Consider the following 18,730-nt stretch of genomic DNA (forward strand, 5'->3'; position numbering starts at 1 on the left):
GGAAAGCATGAGTTCCCAAGTTCATGCTCAATACTAGCCCAAAACAAAAATCAAACAAACAAAATTTACCAAAAGGTATTGAAATGGATCTTTTTTCCTTCCAAAGGGAAACCCCCTAATTTATAAATGTGGGGGCCATGTTTTTCACTATGCATAATCCAAACAAAACACTCATGGGAACTTTGCCTGTGCACCTCTGATAAAGAATTTTTTGTTACTGCAAGGAGAAATGGAGCCAACGTCCTGCTCATAGTTCTGTGTGTGGGTGTGTGTGTGGGTGTGTGTGCATAAAAGTGCTTTCTGACATCAGAATTATATATGCATTAGAGCTAGAGGTATAACTCAGTGCTAGAGCCACTTGTCTAGCATGCATAAGATCCTGCGTACCAGCTTCTGCACCACAATAATAATAAAACAGAAAGGAGTCCTGCAAGCATTTACAAAGTTGGCGTAGTTACCACCACCCTCCAAAATACTATAGCAGTTGATGCTCTCACAAGCAGTGCATGATGGGATGGCACTCCACAATCCTCCCCAGGACCAAAGTCCTCCCTTTTTCTGGATTGGCTAGGTGACAATAACAGCTATGTAGGTTTGCATTCTTATCATTAGGAATAAACTTCTTTTTTTCATTTCTTAACATATATTTTTCTATGTGTTTAGTTCTTGTATTTGGAAAACTTCCACTTAGATAGAAAGCTAGTCTTATCTATTTAAAATACTGTCTTTCCTCTTGTTGTTCCTTTGATTTTTTTTTTTTTTAAGTTGAAGTGTTTTGTTGCACTTTTAACTATTTTTGCTAATATTGGCCAGGCTGCGATGGCTCATGGCTGTAATCCTAGCTACATAGGTGGCTGAGATCTGAGGATTGAGATTCAAAGCCAGCCTGGGCAGGAAAGTCTATGAGGGTATATTGCCAATTAACCAAAAAGTCAGAAGGGGAGCTGTGGCTCAAGTGGTAGAGTACCAGCCTTAAGCATAAAGGCTCAGGGACAGTGCCAAGGCCCTGAGTTCAAGCCCCAGTACTAGAACAAGAAGAAAAAGAAATTGCCAATATTTTAAGGTTTTTTTTATGTATGGTTTCTGAGTTAAAGACTTACTCTACACCTAAGGAAGTTGTTTTGTTTTTGTCAATTGAGGGGCTTGAGCTCAGAGCCTTGATGCTGCCCCTAAGCTCTTTTTGCTTAAGGCTATCTCTCTACCACTTTGAGCCACAGCACCACTTCCAGTTTTCTGGTGGTTAATTGGAGATAAGAGTCTCACAGACTTTTCTGCTTAGTGTGGCTTTGAACCACAATCCTCAGATCTTAGCTCCTAAGTAGCTAGGATTACAGGTGTGAGCCACTGGCACCTGGCAGGAAATTTTTTTTTTTAATTTTTTTTGGGGAGTCTGGTTGTGGGGCCTAAACTCTGGGCCTGGGCACTGTCCCTCAGCTCTTCAGCTCAAGGCTAGCGCTCTACCACTTGAGCCACAGCACCACTTCCGGCATTTTTCTTTTTGCTTATGTGGTGCTGAGGAATCGAACGCAGGGCCTCAGGCATGCAAGGCACAACTCTACCACTGAGCCACCTTCCCAGCCCCAGAAATGTTTTTTTCTAGAACTTTTATACTTACATTTTCTGATATAGATGATTTTGTTATTAGTGATTTTTTTTTTAAATTTTGTATGGGGCTATAAAACAGGATAGTAGCTTTTGTGTTTTTTTTTTTCTGGAAGGTTGTAGTTATACCAATACTATGAATTGGCTCATAGGTCAATAACATATATAGATATAGATATAATATTATCTAAGCTATGTAATATATATATAATATATAATTATGTAAAATAGCATAATACATATATATGTATTAGAAGTGGCAGAACTCTAGGATTTAAATGCAGAGTCTAGCCAGAGTATACTAACCACAGAACACTCCTGCCACTTGTGCCAATTTAATCTACCTTTATTGTTTGAGAAGGGCCTTATTATGTAGCCCAGGCTGTACTTCTATGTGCAGCTTAATTTGCCATTTTTCTATCTAATGCTCAAACCTCCAAAGATTGTAACTTTCTACTGTGTTTTAATATCCAAAAGATGTTGTATATCAGCTTTGTCCTCCTGGAAGCATATTATATTTAAGTATGTGTTTATTTTAAACCATTGTTGTCTGAGAGAAAATGAACCTTGTTCATTTATTTCATTTCCATGAAAGAAACTGATAATAACTTGATCTTCTAGAGATGCAAGCTATAGAAGTTTCTAAAAATCTTACAATCATTTTTCTGAATCTTCTGTTCATTTTTATTTTGTTGTTATTTTATGATATTGAATCCCTGGCTCATGATACTTTACCAAACAGCACTGTTACTTAGCAAAGAACACCTTATATTTTTCATATATCCATATATGTGATAATTCATGAAAGGCATATTTGAAAATCATTTTGAGTCTACCAAAGAATACATGGAGTCCTGGAGCCCATCTCGGACACTGCCATGGACAACACCCATATGAGCAGATGCATGTTTCTTCATGGAACCTGAGCTGAGGTTCTTAGCACCCGCTCTGGGAAAAACCAGCTCTTCTGTATCATTCAATCTGAAAGTCATTGGACTTGTCAGAAATAATTGCAGAGTAAAATCTAAAACTGTACACACTGGAGGAAGTTCACTCTATTTTTAGAGAGAGTAGATGTTCTGTTCTTCCCCCCACCTGCCTTGGGTGCTGGTACTGGGTCTTGAACTCAGGGTTTTTGCTTGGCTTTTTCCACTCAAGACTGGTGCTCTACCACATGAATCATACCTCTAGTTCAGGCTTTTGTGTGGTTTAATTAGATGTAAGAGTTTCATGGATTTTTTTGCCTGGACTAGCCTCAAATCATGGTTCTCAGATCTCAGCCTCCTTAGTAGCTAGGATTACAGGCATGAGCCACCAGCGCCTGGCCCCTTATACACTCTTATGACTTGGATATTTCAGTCTTGAGTGTGACTTCTTGATACTTGTACTTGTTTTCAGAGCTATATTTGTATGTTTTGTCATTTTATCCCAGGAAGGTGAACAAGGAAGCCAAAGTGAAGTTTGTGCACACGTCAGTCCACGGAGTGGGACATGACTTCGTGCAGTCAGCATTTAAGGCTTTTGACCTGGCTCCACCAGAAGCTGTTCCCCAGCAGAGAAAGCCGGATCCCCAGTTCCCAACCGTCAAGTACCCCAACCCCGAAGAGGGTAAAGGTGTCTTGGTAACCTACTTTTATTAAATAATAACATCTAGATTTTTCCCCAAAAATCCTATTTAAAAATTTACCATCCAGTCAAGTATGTTTTTATGTGTTTTCATTGAACTGAAGAAATTAATTTCATCATTGGAAATATGCATGTTTCAGTCATTAATTTCATCTTTTTGGTTTTTAAAAAAAAATTCCTCCCCAGGGCTCCATGCTTCCAAGGCAAGCACTAAACTACTGAACCATGGCTCCAGCCCATTTTTTTAAAAACTGTTTAATTTTGACATGGTGGGTTCTCCACCCACTATAGACATAAACATCAATCTACCTATTGTAAGTTTCTTCTGGCTAAGATTACAGGTACACCCCACCACATCCAGTTTTCAGTTGAGATGTCTCAATAACTTTCTTGCCTGAGCTGGCCTCCATTCATGATTCTTTAAATCTCAGCCTCCCAAGTAGCTAAGCTTACTTTATGATGCTTATTTTAATTATTTTTTGGTGCTATTAGGGTTTGAACTCAGGGCCTTGAAGTATCTCAGCTTGCTTGGCTGACACTCCACCGCTTGAGCCACACTCCAGCCTTTGCTGTTTGGAAGATGGAATCTAGAGTACTTTTTGCCTTGTCCAACCTTCAACCACAGTCCTCCAGATCTTAGGTCCTAAGTAGCTAGAATTACAGCCACCAGCACCTGACTTATAGTTTAATTTCTCAAATTAGACCTCTTAACATCCTGATGGATGGAAATCTAAATAATATTTTTAATTTAAGTGTGATTTGCTTATTTCCTGAATGTCAAAAATAACAGAAATAGAATGGAATTTTCTTAATATTGTGACTTTTTATTTTTTAATTCATGTGGTTGTGATATGAAGGAGTGTTATTTTAAATTATGTTACATATAAGTTTTTTTTTGGCAGTACTGAGATTTGAATTCATGGTGCCTTACACTTGGTAGGCATGCATGCTACCTCTTGAGCCACGTAGCGCCTAATTTGGTGAATTAGTTATTTTTCAAATGGAGTCTCATACTTTTGCCCAAGGCCAGCGTCAGACTGTCATCATTCTTTCTCTGCCTCTTACATAGCTGGGTTTGCAGGTGTGTGAGCCATCACTCCTAGCTTATTATTTGAGATAGAGTCTTGGTACCTTTTTGTCCAGGCTGGCTTTGTCATCCTCCTATCGCTACCCTACATGTATCTGATTATAGGTGTAAGCCACTGTGCCCAGTTCATAGAACATTTTTTTACGGCCAGGTAGTGATGATACTGAGTGAGGATCAGTGGAGGTTTATGGAGATAGCCACTCAGTAATGCCTAGAAAGCCAGTTCAGCACCTTGTCACATGTAGGTTGCGTAGCAGGGCAAGTGTGAGCCACACACTGGAATGCCCTCCTTATCTTGACCTCCACCTTGGGATGGTCAAGAGCAGAAGCAAGACCAGCTCCAGGAATAAATGAACTCTTAAAGACCTGAACCTGTGAAAAGACTTGGTTCTCTCATTGTTAAGCAATCACTTACATTCATCCTCTTTTTCAGACCTTGTCTTTTGCTTTGGCTGACAAAATCAAAGCCAACATTGTTTTAGCAAACGACCCGGATGCAGATCGACTTGCTGTGGCAGAAAAGCAAGACAGGTGAAATTACTTGTGACTGGATAATGGGAAATACAAATGATGACATGTTCCTGGGGAGAGTGAACCCAGTTTCAGCGGAAACATTTTCCACTTATTTTGCAAATTCTCTCACAAAAGTAAGGGGCTGTTCTTAATGGGGAGGATACATACTGGCATGCATAGTGTAGACCAAACAGCCTATTGCAATTGAAATGACTTTGTGAGCCTCTCCCATTTTATAATTGAGTTGAATGTAAATTGAGGTTGGTGCTATGCAGTTCTGTATTTGTCAGTGGGTTTGAGTTAGGGGAAGAAGGGAAAGACAGAAGAATACCTGTGGGGTGTTGGCACAATGTGAGAGAAATAGGACCCTAGAGTTTGCACAAAGGGATAGAGAAGTCAGTTAAAGTAAAGCCATTGCCAAAGATTACAGGTCTCTCTGACATGTTTATTACATGTGATCTTCAAAGAGTGGATATTTGTCTAAACATACTGGCAGATACATGATAGTCCCTGGAGTACGTATGAAGTGGCAGTTACATTTCTGATCAGTTATGTAATTCTTGCAGCAAGCCTAGTTGCTTGGCTTTTCCATCCCACTGTCTTCTATGCCTTCCTTCAGCTCACTGAAATGAATGTTTTGTTATGATTTTTTGTTTCCAGTGGTGAATGGAGAGTGTTTTCAGGCAATGAGCTGGGGGCCCTCTTGGGCTGGTGGCTCTTTACATGTTGGAAAGAAAAGAACCCAGATCGCAGTGCCCTCAAAGACACTTACATGTTATCCAGCACTGTGTCTTCCAAAATCTTGCGGGCCATTGCCTTAAAGGAGGGCTTCCACTTTGAGGTAAGGTGTTTATGGGACCACACAATTTCCATATCTTTTTCTTCTGAGGAGGATCTAAAGCATTTCCTTTCCTTTCGTATCATCTCTTTAGGAAACATTAACTGGCTTTAAGTGGATGGGGAACAGAGCCAAACAGCTAATAGACCAGGGAAAGACTGTCTTATTTGCATTTGAAGAAGCTATTGGTAAGAAGCAATTCTGAGTGCTAATGTAAAATATGTAAATAGTGGGAGATTTGCCACTTAAACCATGCCTCCTGTCTAGCATTTTTTAGTTAACTGGAGATAGAGTCTCACAGACTTTTCTACTTGGGCTTCCTTCAAACCACAATCCTCTAGGTCTCAGTCTCTTGAACAGCTACGATTACAGGTGTAAGCTACTGGTGCCTGGCTACTGGGTTCAATTCTTAACCTATTATGGGGGTAATGAGAAATGTGCATATACTCCATACTGTTCCACTTGTAATGTGCAGTAGCCAGGATGCTTGTACTATAAAGCTGGACACAGTAGTTAAGGAACTCACTCCTAAGTGTGTATGTGTCTGACTTGTGTCTCTGCAGGGTACATGTGCTGCCCTTTCGTTCTGGACAAAGATGGAGTCAGTGCTGCTGTCATAAGTGCAGAGTTGGCGAGCTTCCTAGCAACCAAGAATTTGTCTCTGTCTCAGCAGCTGAAGGCCATCTATGTGGAGTAAGTCTCTACTGACTCTGCTTGACTGAAGTGCTATGTTTAAATGTTTTATTATCTTCTCGGGCATGAGATACAAAGATCCATTCTAGCGTTTGTACATTAGTGAAGTATTTTTTGTGAGAAATTTGGTCACCTTTTCCTTTCGATGTTAAACCACTTGCTACTTATCCCTCCGCAGTTGCAGTGACATCCGGTCAATCTTCTTAGCAAGTTCTGAACTCTGCTAACACAGCGCAGAAACTTCTGGAGACAGCACATGGTATAGCTGCCTTCCAGTAAATCTTGAATTTACAAATACAAGCTGATCCTTGGGTAGATTGTTAGACTTTCCCCCCATCCCCGCAAGTACTGGCTCTTGAACTTAGGGCCTGGATACTATCCTTTAGCTTTTTTGCTTAAGGCCAGTGCTTTACCACTTGAACCACAACTCCACTTCCAGATTTTTGCTGGTTATTTGGAGATATTTGTGCCTAGGCATGGATATTTGTGCCCAGGCTGGCTTCTGCGATTCTCAGATCTCAGTTTCCTGAGTAGCTAGTATTATCGGTATGAGTCACTAGCATCTGGCTGGACCTGTTTTTCAAATAATAGACAACTTTGAAGTTCTGGCTGTTTATTTCATTTATTTTAGAATAAATGGTTGACAACATATGACAGTATATCATATGTAACACTGTAAAGGTATTTGTTGCTCATTTTGCATGAATTGGTATTTTTTTGATAGGTATGGCTACCATATTACCAAAGCTTCATATTTTATCTGCCACGATCAAGGCACCATTCAAAAATTATTTGGTAACTTAAGAAACTATGATGGGAAGAATAATTATCCAAAAACTTGTGGCAAATTTGAAATCTCTGCCATTAGGGACCTTACAACTGGATATGATGACAGCCAATCTGATAAAAAAGCAGTAAGTAATATTTATCAACCTGAATTCTTTACTGTTTGCCTTTTCTTTTTTTCCAATAATTTGGAGAAATTTACCTAATTCATTTCATGGATTAAACTCAATTGTATAAGCTATAAAATATATGAACAATGACCACTTGTGGGCTAGATCTGAAAAGGCTTTCTCTGGTCTTTACATGGTAAGTGGTACCAGGGCCATCACTTGAGACACAGGGAATTATCATTAGTAATTCTTCACTGAAGGAATGTTCCAGTCATATAGAGGACTGGCTAAAATCAAATGCTAGCCAAACCAGGTGGCACACTCACCTGAAGCAGGAGGATTGAGAGTTTGAGGCATCCCAGCTACTGTCACAAACAAAACAGTGCTACAATGTTTTCAGCCCACTCTTGAGTTTCTTGGTTGTTCTGTCTGCTGTGGGGGACTGAGAATTTGAATATCCAACAAATTTCCGGAACATATGGAGCATATGCTGATGCAGCTGGTCTGGTCCACCATGGAAGAATCACCACTTGCTGTCTGATTAGCTTTACCCTAGTCTCTGGATGCACATGCTCTAAAGCATACCTTTGTATTCTTCATACCATGTGGACTCCTCCATTACTGCCAAAGGGAAGCCCGAGGAGTATTAACTGTGACAGAACATTAGAAGGAGAATTGGGAATATCTTAATGAGCTGGTAGATATCTTCTTGATTTTTACCCTTTTTTTGTCAGTCATAGGGCTTAACCTCAGCTCTGGATATTGTCCCTGAGCTTTTTGGTTCAAGGCTAGCACTCTACTGCCTTGAACCATTTCCAGTTTTTAGGTGGTTAATTGGAGATGAGTCTCATGGCCTTTCCTGCCTGGACTGGCTTCAAACCATGATCCTCAGATCTCAGCCTCCTGAGTAGCTAGGATTAGAGGTGGGAGTCACCAGCACCTAGCTTGTATTTTTAAAATTTTAATTTGTGCATGGTATTAAAAAGGTTATGATGAAATCTGCCACCTAGTGGCCAAACCACCTTCCACTCTTGTTTCTTCCAGTGTTTCCATATTGTACATACACATACACATACAATGTGCTTCTTATACTTCCTGCATTGCACGCTGGTCACTCTGCCCTACCAAATCAGATTCCACTTTTATTTTATTTTGGTGCTGGTACTGGAGCTTAAACTGAGCGTCTGGGCACTGTTCCTTAGCTTTTTCACTAAAGTTGGGGCTCTAGCACTTGAGCCACAGCTTGACTTCCAGCTTTTTGCTCATTAGCTGGAGATAAGAGTCTCACAGACTTTTATGCTTGGGCTGGATTTAAATTGCAATCCTCAGATCTCAGCCTCCTGAGTAGCTAGGATTACAGGGATAAGCACCTGGCAGATTACAAGCTTTTACCACTATGATTACTATTACTGTGGCCTGCTGCTTACCTAAATAGTATATTCTTGGTGAAGTTTTTGTTCTTTCATTTGCCTTGGTATCTATTCAACTGTCCCCAGATCTTGTTAACTTTTTCAAGTGACGCTTGGTAATATTTTCTACATGATCAAAGGATTCAGCTATTTTGGGGTCTCCATTTTATCTCCATACCTCCCCCCCAATACCCTCTTCCTTCATCCAGTCTATGCTAGCTGTTTTCTAAGAATGTCATCCTGAGATGCCAATTGCCAGGGCTGAGACTCTTATTCTGAACCCCCTGGTTTTCTCTTTACTTATTTTCCTGCATTACGTCTTCCAATTGCTTCCTGAAAAAAGTGGGGTCAAGTTTTAGAAGCATTTTGTTCTAAAAATGTCTGATTTTGTCCTCACAGTTTGGCTCAGTTTTGAAAGCACTGCTCTGTTACAGCTTGGCTTTCCAGTATTACTTTGAGCATCCAAACATTACTTCCTTCAGCCAATAGTTGAGGCCTGCTGTATACTGCTTACCGAGATGTCAATGCCATACTTAGCCATTTCTTCACAGCTTTTCTTCTTTTTGTTTTTCTTTTGTTGGTTGTGGGACTTGAACTCAGGGCCTGGGCATTGTCCCTGAGCTTTTTTACTCAAGGCTAGCACTCTACCACTTTGAGCCATAATGCCACTTCACATTTTCTGGTGGTTAATTGGAGATAAGAGTCTCAGGGACTTTCCTGCTTAGACTGGTTTTGAGCCATGATCCTCAGATCTCAGATTCTTGAGCAGCTAGTATTACAGGCTTGAGCCACTGGTGCCCAGTTCTTGCTTTTCTTCTCTCTGGGGAGATTTTAGGAATTTTTTTCATGAACTTGGTGTTCTCAGACATCACGGTGATGTACACTGGTTTATATTTATGGATTGTTGGGTGTGTTAGACTTGTCACTGACAGGCAGTCACATCAACTGTCATCTCCTCTTTGTTCTTCTGTTTATGCTTAGCAAATTACATCTATTATTATTCCAGTGGAGTCTGGGGAACTATCACCTACAAATACCACAGTCAGAGCTTTATAAAAAAATCCTTATGAATTTTGGTTGGCAAAGTTTCATCGTGTGAGAATGTTAAAAGGGGTGACATTGATCAAGATGGCATTGTTTTCATAAACTGCTTTGTTGAATGACAGTTCCTTTATACAACTACTTAAGCATTATAAAAAAAGTTTCATTTTGCAATAGTGAACTATGATGTAATTTTAGTGCATTATTAATCCATTTGAATCAGTTTCTTGTGAAATGATATATTTTCATTTGAATAAAACTTTAGATCAGGGGAAGTTAAAATCTACTCTACAGAGTTACTAATGTTTTTATGTTATTATTACCACATAGTAATTATTCACATGAATACCTTCTCTAATTTTTTCAAAACTGTTTTTTTGCCAGGCATTGGTGGCTCATTCCTGTAATCCTTGTTACTCAGGAGGCTGAGGTCTGAGGATTATGGTTCAGAGTCAGCTCAGCGAGATAAATCCAAGTTACTTACCTCCATGTGGCTAGCAAGAAGCTGTAAGTGGAGCTGTGGCTCAAGTGGTCAGATGTTAGATTTGAACAAAAAATCCAAGCAATAGTACAAGGTGCAGAGTTCAAGCCACAGTAGCTGTGTGCGCACGCATGCACGCACGCGCACAACACGCACACCCACACACAGTGTTCTTATCTGCCTAGTTTATTTGTTTGCCATGATTTTCTTGCTTATCCAAATGAAAGTATTGGCTAGGCTACAATGGCTACAATGAAGCTATGTAACACATATGAATTAATTCCTAGGTTCTTCCTACTAGTAAGAGCAGCCAGATGATCACATTCACCTTTGTTAATGGATGTGTGGCCACAATGAGGACCAGTGGGACAGAGCCCAAGATCAAGTATTACGCGGAGCTGTGTGCCCCACCAGGTAACAGGTATGTTGGCAGCCACTGGTGAAGGTTTTATTCCCTGGGCCTCCTAGTTGGTTCTGTTCAAGTACTAGGTAAAAGTGCACATCTTTCCAATGTATAGTTTAATTAAACTGTGGCTACCTTGTGGTACAAACAATGCTTGAACATCCAGAGATACACATGCTTGTCTTTTTTTTCTCTCTCTCTTTTTATTTCTTTTTAGCACTCTTACTGCTTGCTTACTTCCCTCCTACCTTTCTTTTTATGGGAAAGTTACATTTCTAATATCAGTAATAAAAACAAACTATTTAACAACTGGTACCATAGAGTTATTATTATTATTAACCTGTGGCATTATTCTTATCCTGTGGTCTGCCCAAGTCTCTGATAAAATCTGTTCCAATTCAATAAAGATCTTTGAGTACCTGTATAGGTGTGAGCCTTTAGCCAGGAAGGATAAAGAACCATATCAGAAGGAGTCTTTGCTGTTACAGAGATGGGGAGTTTTTTAGCTTCAGGTTCAAAAAGCCTGAGTTGCTCACCTTCCAGCCATGGTACCATTTTGAACTTTCATGCATAAAATGGTACATGTCCTTGCATGTGAAAATTTGACCTGGCATAAATATGTAGTGTGCAGTGCCCTTCTCCATTCTAAAGAGAAGTAACAGTGTTTCAAAGGTGAGTTAAGTCAGAGCTATCCCGGAGGAAGTAAATCCAAGCTGTAGATGCAATTAAAATTTTTTTCTATTAGCTGGGCTCTGGTGACTTATATCTATAATCCTAGCTATTAAAGAGGCTAGGATCTTCAAGATAACCAGCAAAATGCCAGGCTGCAGGCATGACTAAAGTGGTAGAGCACCAACAGAACAAGCAAGCTGAGTGAGCATGAGGCCCTTAGATCAAACCTCAGTAATGATGGGGGAAAATCCACTAACTCTATTTTATATATTTATTTATTACTAACCACATATTAACAGTGAAAAGGTGCAAGTGAAGTTAATATAAATAATATTTAGCTTAATATAGCAAAATCTTATCATTACAACAATATAATCCCTGGGAAAATTACTGAGTTTTTTTGGTTTTTAAACTGTACTTAAAAAAAAAAATCTTTCCTTTATTGCTACTGGGGATCAAACCCAGGATGCTGCACTTGCTAGGCAAGCACTTTGCCACTGAGCTTCATCCCAGCCCCATTTGGTTACTTTTTAAAGAAAAAAAAAAAAACAACAAAACAAGACCTATAAGACTGCCTGGAGGCAGGCCATAAGCTTGCAGCATGTTGAAATTTGGATGACAGATTTTTACTGGAACACTTGACCTCTTTTTATATTTTACAAATGTTATAGTAGATAAAGTAGATTTTGATACCAGATTTATTTCAATAACTGAATTAAATGTCTCTTTTTTAAAATTAATTTGGATTTTAGAGGGCAAAATATCAGCCATAAAGCCAACATATAAAAGCAGTTCATTTTCTGTGAATTCTAAATTGTCAATAATTTATTAAAAAATAATATGCTTTTATCAGTATTTCTGTATGGGTAAATAATAAGCTACTGACAGGCACTGGTGGCTTACACCTAGCTAGTCAGGAGGCTGAGATCTGAGGATCATGATTTGATGCCAGCCCCGGCAAAAAGTTCATGAGACTCTTAACTCCAGTTAACCACCCAGAAAACTGGAAGTGGAGCTGTGGCTCAAGTAGTAGAGCACTAGCTTTGAGCACAAAAGTTCAGGGATAGTATCCAGGCCCTGAGTTCAAACTCCAGGACTGGCGACTGCACACAGACACACACAGACACACAGACACTACTTGTAGGGCTTAAACTTAGGCCCTGGGCACCGTCCCTGAGCAATTTCCATGCAGTGCTAGTGCTCTACCCCTTAGAGCCACGGTGCCACTTCTGGTTTTCTGGTAGTTAGTTAGAGACAAGAATCTCGTGGACTTCCCTACCAGGGCTGGCTTTGAACCGTGATCTCAGATCTCAGCCTCCTGAGTATCTAGGATTACAAGTGTGAGCCAATGGCACCCAGCTAATAAGCTACTTTATACCATATTAAATATCGCTTTCCATAGACATTTCTTTGTATTTCTCATCTTACTTAGTATTTTTACATTTCTATGCACCTTTTTTTTTTAACATTTGATTGTACTGGAGTTTGAACTTCAGGCATGGAGTCTATTAGGCTGGTGCAGTACTGCTGAGCCTTGCTTCCAGCCCTGTTCTACACTGGTAATTTTTAGGATGAGGGTTTCACTTCCCAGATGGACATTCACCTAGGGATGAACTGCCTGCTTTTAGACTTTCTGTTGTTGCTGGGTTCATAAGAACATGCTACTATGTCCACCTTCTTGTCTATGGAGATCAAGTCTTGCAGGCTTTTCTGCTCAGGCTGGCCTGGAACTTGGATTCTCCCAGTCACAGTCTCTCATGTTGCTTGGGAAGACAGACGGGCTGTATTGTTCCCAACTATGAGTTGAGAAGGGATCATGTGAACTTTTCTACTTGGGATGGTGAATTGTAATCTTCCCATTTGTAACCTCTCAAGTAGCTAGGGTTACACCATGAACCACCAGCACCTGGCCTGTATGCATTCTTTTTGTTTGTTTGTTTTAATCAAAGGACTTAGTGCAACTTAAAGATCTGTTTTCCCAGAATCTTCCTTCTCCTCCTCCTCCTCCTCCTCTTCTTTTTTGTCAGTAGTAGGGCTTAGACTCAGGGTCTGAGTGCTGTTCCTAAGCTCTTTTTGCTCAAGGCTAGCACTCATAGGGACTCTTCTGTCTAGGCTGGGTTGAACTGAGATCCTTAGATCTCAGCCTCCTAAGATTACAGGTGTGAACCACTGGTGCCTGGAATGTCTCTTCTTTTTTATTTAGTGTTTATGGCTCTATGCCATTATTTATTTGAGCTCTAGGGCTGAAGGTATGGCTCAAGTGATAAAACACTTACCTAGCAAGTTCAAAATTCTAGTTACAATTACTGGTGATGGGGGAAGAGGGACTCCTGAATCATATTAGTATTAGGATGGGGAATAGTAAGACATATTTCCATTTTAGGAATTATTACATTACTAAATCATGTGCAGTAGTACTGATCTTCTCTCCCATCATGTAAATGCATATAAATGCAATGTCAGAAACATTAAATCAGTAGACAGATATACCATGGCTAAAACCATACCAGATTAACAAATAATAGTTAACAGCAAATCCCCTGAGTTTCATTCTTAGGTTTTGTTTTTAAATATTGTTTTAAATAATTATTACTCTATTTACTTTCCTGAGAACTGTTATTTTCTTCATAGCATGTTTATAGAGAAGGAAAAGCAGCCAGTGTAATTCCTAATATTTATGAGACATTTTATACATATGTTGTCAGTAGGGATAAAATAATTACAATGCTAGGTACATTTATTCAGGTCGTTGGGCCAAGTTCTGTGCTAATTACTTTATATAATGTATCTCAATCTGAACAACAACTCTCTCAAGAGGGTAAAGTCTTTATTCCAATTTTACAAATGAAGAATCCAGACCTGAGAGGCTGAGGCTCCCTGCCCCAGGGCACATAGCTACTAGCACCTAGTGGAGGCACAATTAATGTCTATAAATCCATTACTTTCATTGTGCTAGTTAGCTCTTGTAATATAAAAACAAGCTCACATAATTACAGGTACTGTCATTTCCATTAAATGAGCTTTGCATATGAACTTTGCAGGTAGTTAAGAGTAAAGTATGAAACATTTTGTTTTTCAAATCCAGATATTTTTGTTTGAAACTTATAGTAACTCACCCTATGTTCCATAAGCTGCTGCAAACCAGCAGCATAACTGAGTGGATTGTTTGCCACATATAAATAAGGAGTTTCCATATTCCTTGCATACTTGATTCTTAGGTCAACTTCCCTATTTTTGTCTATACTTTAGTTATGACAGTTTTTGCTTGTTTCTTTTTCAAGATGAATTAAATTCCCAAGGGAAAATAGTCAGGGGGCATTTCCTGGTGTTTGATGGCTCAGACCTGCAAACAGATTGTCCCCTGATGGGATGGGTAGTCATTAGGGTCAGGCTTAGCCTAGGGGATTCAGAACTCAGGATGTCCTGGATAAAAGTACAGCAGGATTGGAATCAAGAAAGTTTTCTCTACACTAGTAGGTACATGCATTGGAAATCTAGAGATGCTAGGCCTAAAATCTAAAAATTCTAATGTGGCAGATGCTAGTGGCTCATGCCTGTAATCCTAGCTACTCAGGAGGGCAAGATCTGAAAATTACCATTCAAAGCCAGCCCAAGCAGGAGAGTCTCTGAGACATTTACCTCTCGTTAACCAGCAAATAGCTGGAAGTGGGGCTGCGTTTCTGGTGGTAGAACACTTAAGTGAAAAAGGGACAGCATCCAGGCCCTGAGTTCAAGCCCTAGCACCAGAGCGTGCATGTGTGCACGCACGGGCGCGCGCGCGCGTGCGCGCGCGCGCACACACACACACACACACACACTCTAATGCAAAGAATAAGAGGTAATTGGGGAAAACCTTTAAGGAAAATAAAATAATACCTTATTGGGACTTTTTTTCATCAGTTAACAGATATGTTTCCATGCATAAGTTACTGGAGTTCTGTTTTCTTATTAGGTCTTCCTCTTGGGGTTAGTGCACTTGGTCAATGGAGAGTGTTTGAAAGACATTAAGAATAATCCCTTGACCTGGATTCCCCCCTCTCATTTCCCAGTGATCCTGAGCAACTGAAGAAGGAACTGAATGACCTTGTTGATGCTATTGAAGAAAACTTTTTCCAGCCACAGAAGTATCATCTGCAGCCAAAGGCAGAGTGAAGGACTCTGGTCTGAATGGATTTACTTTTACCTCCAGTTAAGCAGAACTTGACTTTTTTAAGCAATATGTCTAAGGGCCAAGCAATTCAAATTATCACTCTTAAATATTTACATAGCTTATGGAGATACGTTTTCCTCCTTGTTTTATGTTTATTCTTTAAGAACTTGAGGAAAAGTAAGCAAACATCTTTATTAAAATGCTGCCATGAGCCGGCATCCTATGGTATAATTCTAGTGATTCAGAAGACTGAGATACAAGAAGGATCCATTTGAAGTCAGCCTGACAGGAAAGTCTGTAAGACTCCTATCTCCAGGAAACTACCAAAAAGCTGGAAGGGAAGCTATGGCTCAAGTGAACAGCATGAACCTTGAGTAAAAAAGCTAAGAGATAGGACCTGAATTCAAGCCCCAGTACACACACACACACACACACACACACACACACACACACACACACACACACACACACACACACACACACACACACACACACACACACACACACACACACACACACACACACACACACACACACACACTATTATACCTGGGCATTATCTGGATTTTTTTTTTTTTTTTGGTCCAGTCGTGGGGCCTGAACTCTGGGTCTGGGCGCTGTCCCTCAGCTCTTCAGCTCAAGGCTAGCACTCTACCACTTGAGCCACAGCACCACTTCCGGCTTTTTTTTTCTGCTTATGTGGTGCTGAGGAATCGAACCCAGGGCCTCATGCATGCAAGGCAAGCGCTCTACCACTGAGCCAACTTCCCAGTCCCTTATCTGGATTTTTTTAATGAAAAATTTTAAAATAACTTTCAAAAGAAGATTGTAATTAATGTCTTCATTTGCATAAATGTGTGTCTTCTGTGTAATTCTTTTGATATGCAATTGAAATAATCAGAAAGCCTATACAGTTATTAAGTTCTAGGCTGCCACTTTTAGGTATATTTGTAGTTTATGTTTCTATGACATTCTTATAATTAAAATAAATGAGTAGGTCAAATATTGTCTTCATGTTTGGGAAATATTCAATTCATAGGAACCTGTGAAGTAAAACAAAAGCAGTGTTAAAAGAGCTTTTCAATTTTGTTTTACATAAAACTCCGTTTTATATGGTTGCCAGTGAGTATTGCCTGTAAACCCCAGCTACTCAGGACACTGAGCTCTGAGGATCATGTTGTCAAGCCAACCCAGACAATGAACCCCTAAAAAGCCAGAAGTGGAGGTGTGGATCAAATGATATTGTGCCAGCCTTGAGTGGAAAAAACTAAGCGATAGCGCTTAGGTCCTGAGTTCAAGCTCCGGTAGTGTAGCTTTAGTTCTGTAGTAAAATTGAGTGAAGGGTTCAGAATTGGCCTGTGAACCCCTTTCCAGACACATAGGCTCCCCCATAGTCAACAGTTCCCACCCTAGGGTCCATTGTTTCTGTAGTGAAATGACACACATTATCACTTGAGGTGAAGACAGTGAGGAGACCTGGATGTAGAGCAGGCAGAGAGCAGGGCATGAATAGACAGAGCAGGACCAAGGGACAGTGAAACTCCTGTTCTGTCGGCTATGGTGGTAGTAGACATGTGTCAGTCCACAGTTATACCCCATGGACCGCATCCTAACATAAACTATGAGTTTGGGGTGATAATTTTGTCATTTTTCCAAATGAAGAAATTCTACTGCATAGTCTCTGAAGTTATTTCTTTCTGGAGGTCTTTAAAGTATGTCAAAATCTATACAGGGCAACTGGGAATTCTCCCTGGTATAATGCTTAGCTAGTTCTCTCCTAAGACTTAACATCTCAGATAAAGGAAAAATACTTCATACCAAAGAGGAGAGCTTTGAGCTCACAGCCTGCCTGGCATGGCCACCTGAAGGAGAAGTGGTTGCGAGTGTGCTAGAATTGAGGACAAGACAGACCTGCAAAGCAGGCAGAGGCTGGGAGAAGGCTCTCAGGAGCAAAACAGTGGCCACTGGCCGTGATCAGGGCTGAGAGCTGTCACAGCTGCCTGACTGCATCCTAATGGCTTTCCCTGCCTGGGAAGATAATCCAATTTAAATGCACAGGTGGCCGTCCCTTTTTTTTTTTTTTTTGTTACCTAAAAAGAACACATCCCAAATTAAGTCTTAGAGACTGACTGGAGGGAGGAAAGGCAGGTTAATTGTTTTACTTTCTTCTTGGTGGTCTCTGAATTAACAGCTTGTTCCTCTTTCCTGTAAGTATCATTGGGGTGCCTCTCATTTATCTTTCTATTGACTTATCAAATCACTCATGGAACTATTCAGGGACAATATTGCTTCGTTGGCATTAGAAAATCAACTGGGTTTAAAAAATAAATGCTTCATCCAGACACTGGTGGCACACACCTGTAATCCCAGCTACTGAGGAGACTGAGAGCTGAGGGTCTCAATTCAAAGCCAGCCTACCAAAATGCCACCAAAATGCCAGAAGGAGAGGTTTGAGGTAGAGCATCAGCCTTGAGTGAAAAGGCCAAGAAAGAGCTTGAGTCCCTGAGTTCCAGCCCCAGTACCATCATATATAGATAAGTAGATATGTAGGTAGGTAGGTAGGGATGATAGCTAGATAGATAGATACTATGTCCTACTTTGAAGAGAGTTTTGAAGGCTAGCATCAACATGTTTATATGATTTCTGAGTACTAAAAGCATTCTCAGAGTTGTGTTTTCATTCACATCAGTGGTACAGGAGTCCTGTACCCTGCTGGTCATGTGTAAATCTGGACACTGATGAACATGCAGCCTCATCTCAAATATATTGTTGCAAGAGAAATACCCACTTGATATCCACATAGTGTGCAGACATGGAATAGGAAGGCATTTTTAGTGTGACAGGAAGTTTGGGTGTGCCTCCTTCTGAACTCTCTTCAAAAAACTGTCAAGTTCACACTCCTAACATTTGTGTTTAAAAATGACGTCAGGATACTATTTACATGTCATTTCCCCCACAGATTTCCCTTGTTCCATTCTTCCCACCAGATGATTTATTTATGTAGAGTTATTCAGTTGTTCAAAGCAAGACATCACAGACTGGTGTGGTGACTCATTCATGCCTGTAATTCCAGCCTCTCAGAATGTGGAGACCAAGAGGATGGAGATTCAAGGCCAGCACAGGCAAAAGAAAAATAAGATTCCCTTCTCAACAAAAAAAAGCCAGGCTTTGGTAGGGCATATCTGTAATCCTAGCAACACAGGAGACTGTAGAAAGGACTATCTCAACCCAGATCAACTCCAGGCAAAACCAGGAGACTGTAATTGAAAAATAACTAAGACAATAAGGGCTGGAGGCCTGGCTCAAGTGGTAGAGCACC

General features: G+C 40.2%; 1 protein-coding gene across 1 annotated transcript in view; it reads left to right on the plus strand.

The window, feature by feature from the left end:
- The window catches only part of Pgm2 (phosphoglucomutase 2), a 28,446-nt gene extending 12,725 nt beyond the window's left edge, over positions 1–15,721 (plus strand). Inside the window, exons 7-14 of the mRNA XM_042678426.1 lie at positions 3,035–3,224; positions 4,749–4,846; positions 5,489–5,669; positions 5,761–5,854; positions 6,230–6,359; positions 7,084–7,273; positions 10,474–10,607; positions 15,311–15,721. Of these exons, the coding sequence (XP_042534360.1) occupies positions 3,035–3,224; positions 4,749–4,846; positions 5,489–5,669; positions 5,761–5,854; positions 6,230–6,359; positions 7,084–7,273; positions 10,474–10,607; positions 15,311–15,413 (1,120 nt within the window). The 3' untranslated portion in view covers positions 15,414–15,721. The remainder of the gene's footprint in view (positions 1–3,034; positions 3,225–4,748; positions 4,847–5,488; positions 5,670–5,760; positions 5,855–6,229; positions 6,360–7,083; positions 7,274–10,473; positions 10,608–15,310) is intronic.
- Positions 15,722–18,730: the final 3,009 nt, after the last annotated feature.

Source organism: Dipodomys spectabilis, unplaced genomic scaffold, assembly GCF_019054845.1.
Source record: "Dipodomys spectabilis isolate Male_0828 unplaced genomic scaffold, ASM1905484v1 ptg000043l, whole genome shotgun sequence".
Lineage (NCBI taxonomy): Eukaryota > Metazoa > Chordata > Mammalia > Rodentia > Heteromyidae > Dipodomys > Dipodomys spectabilis.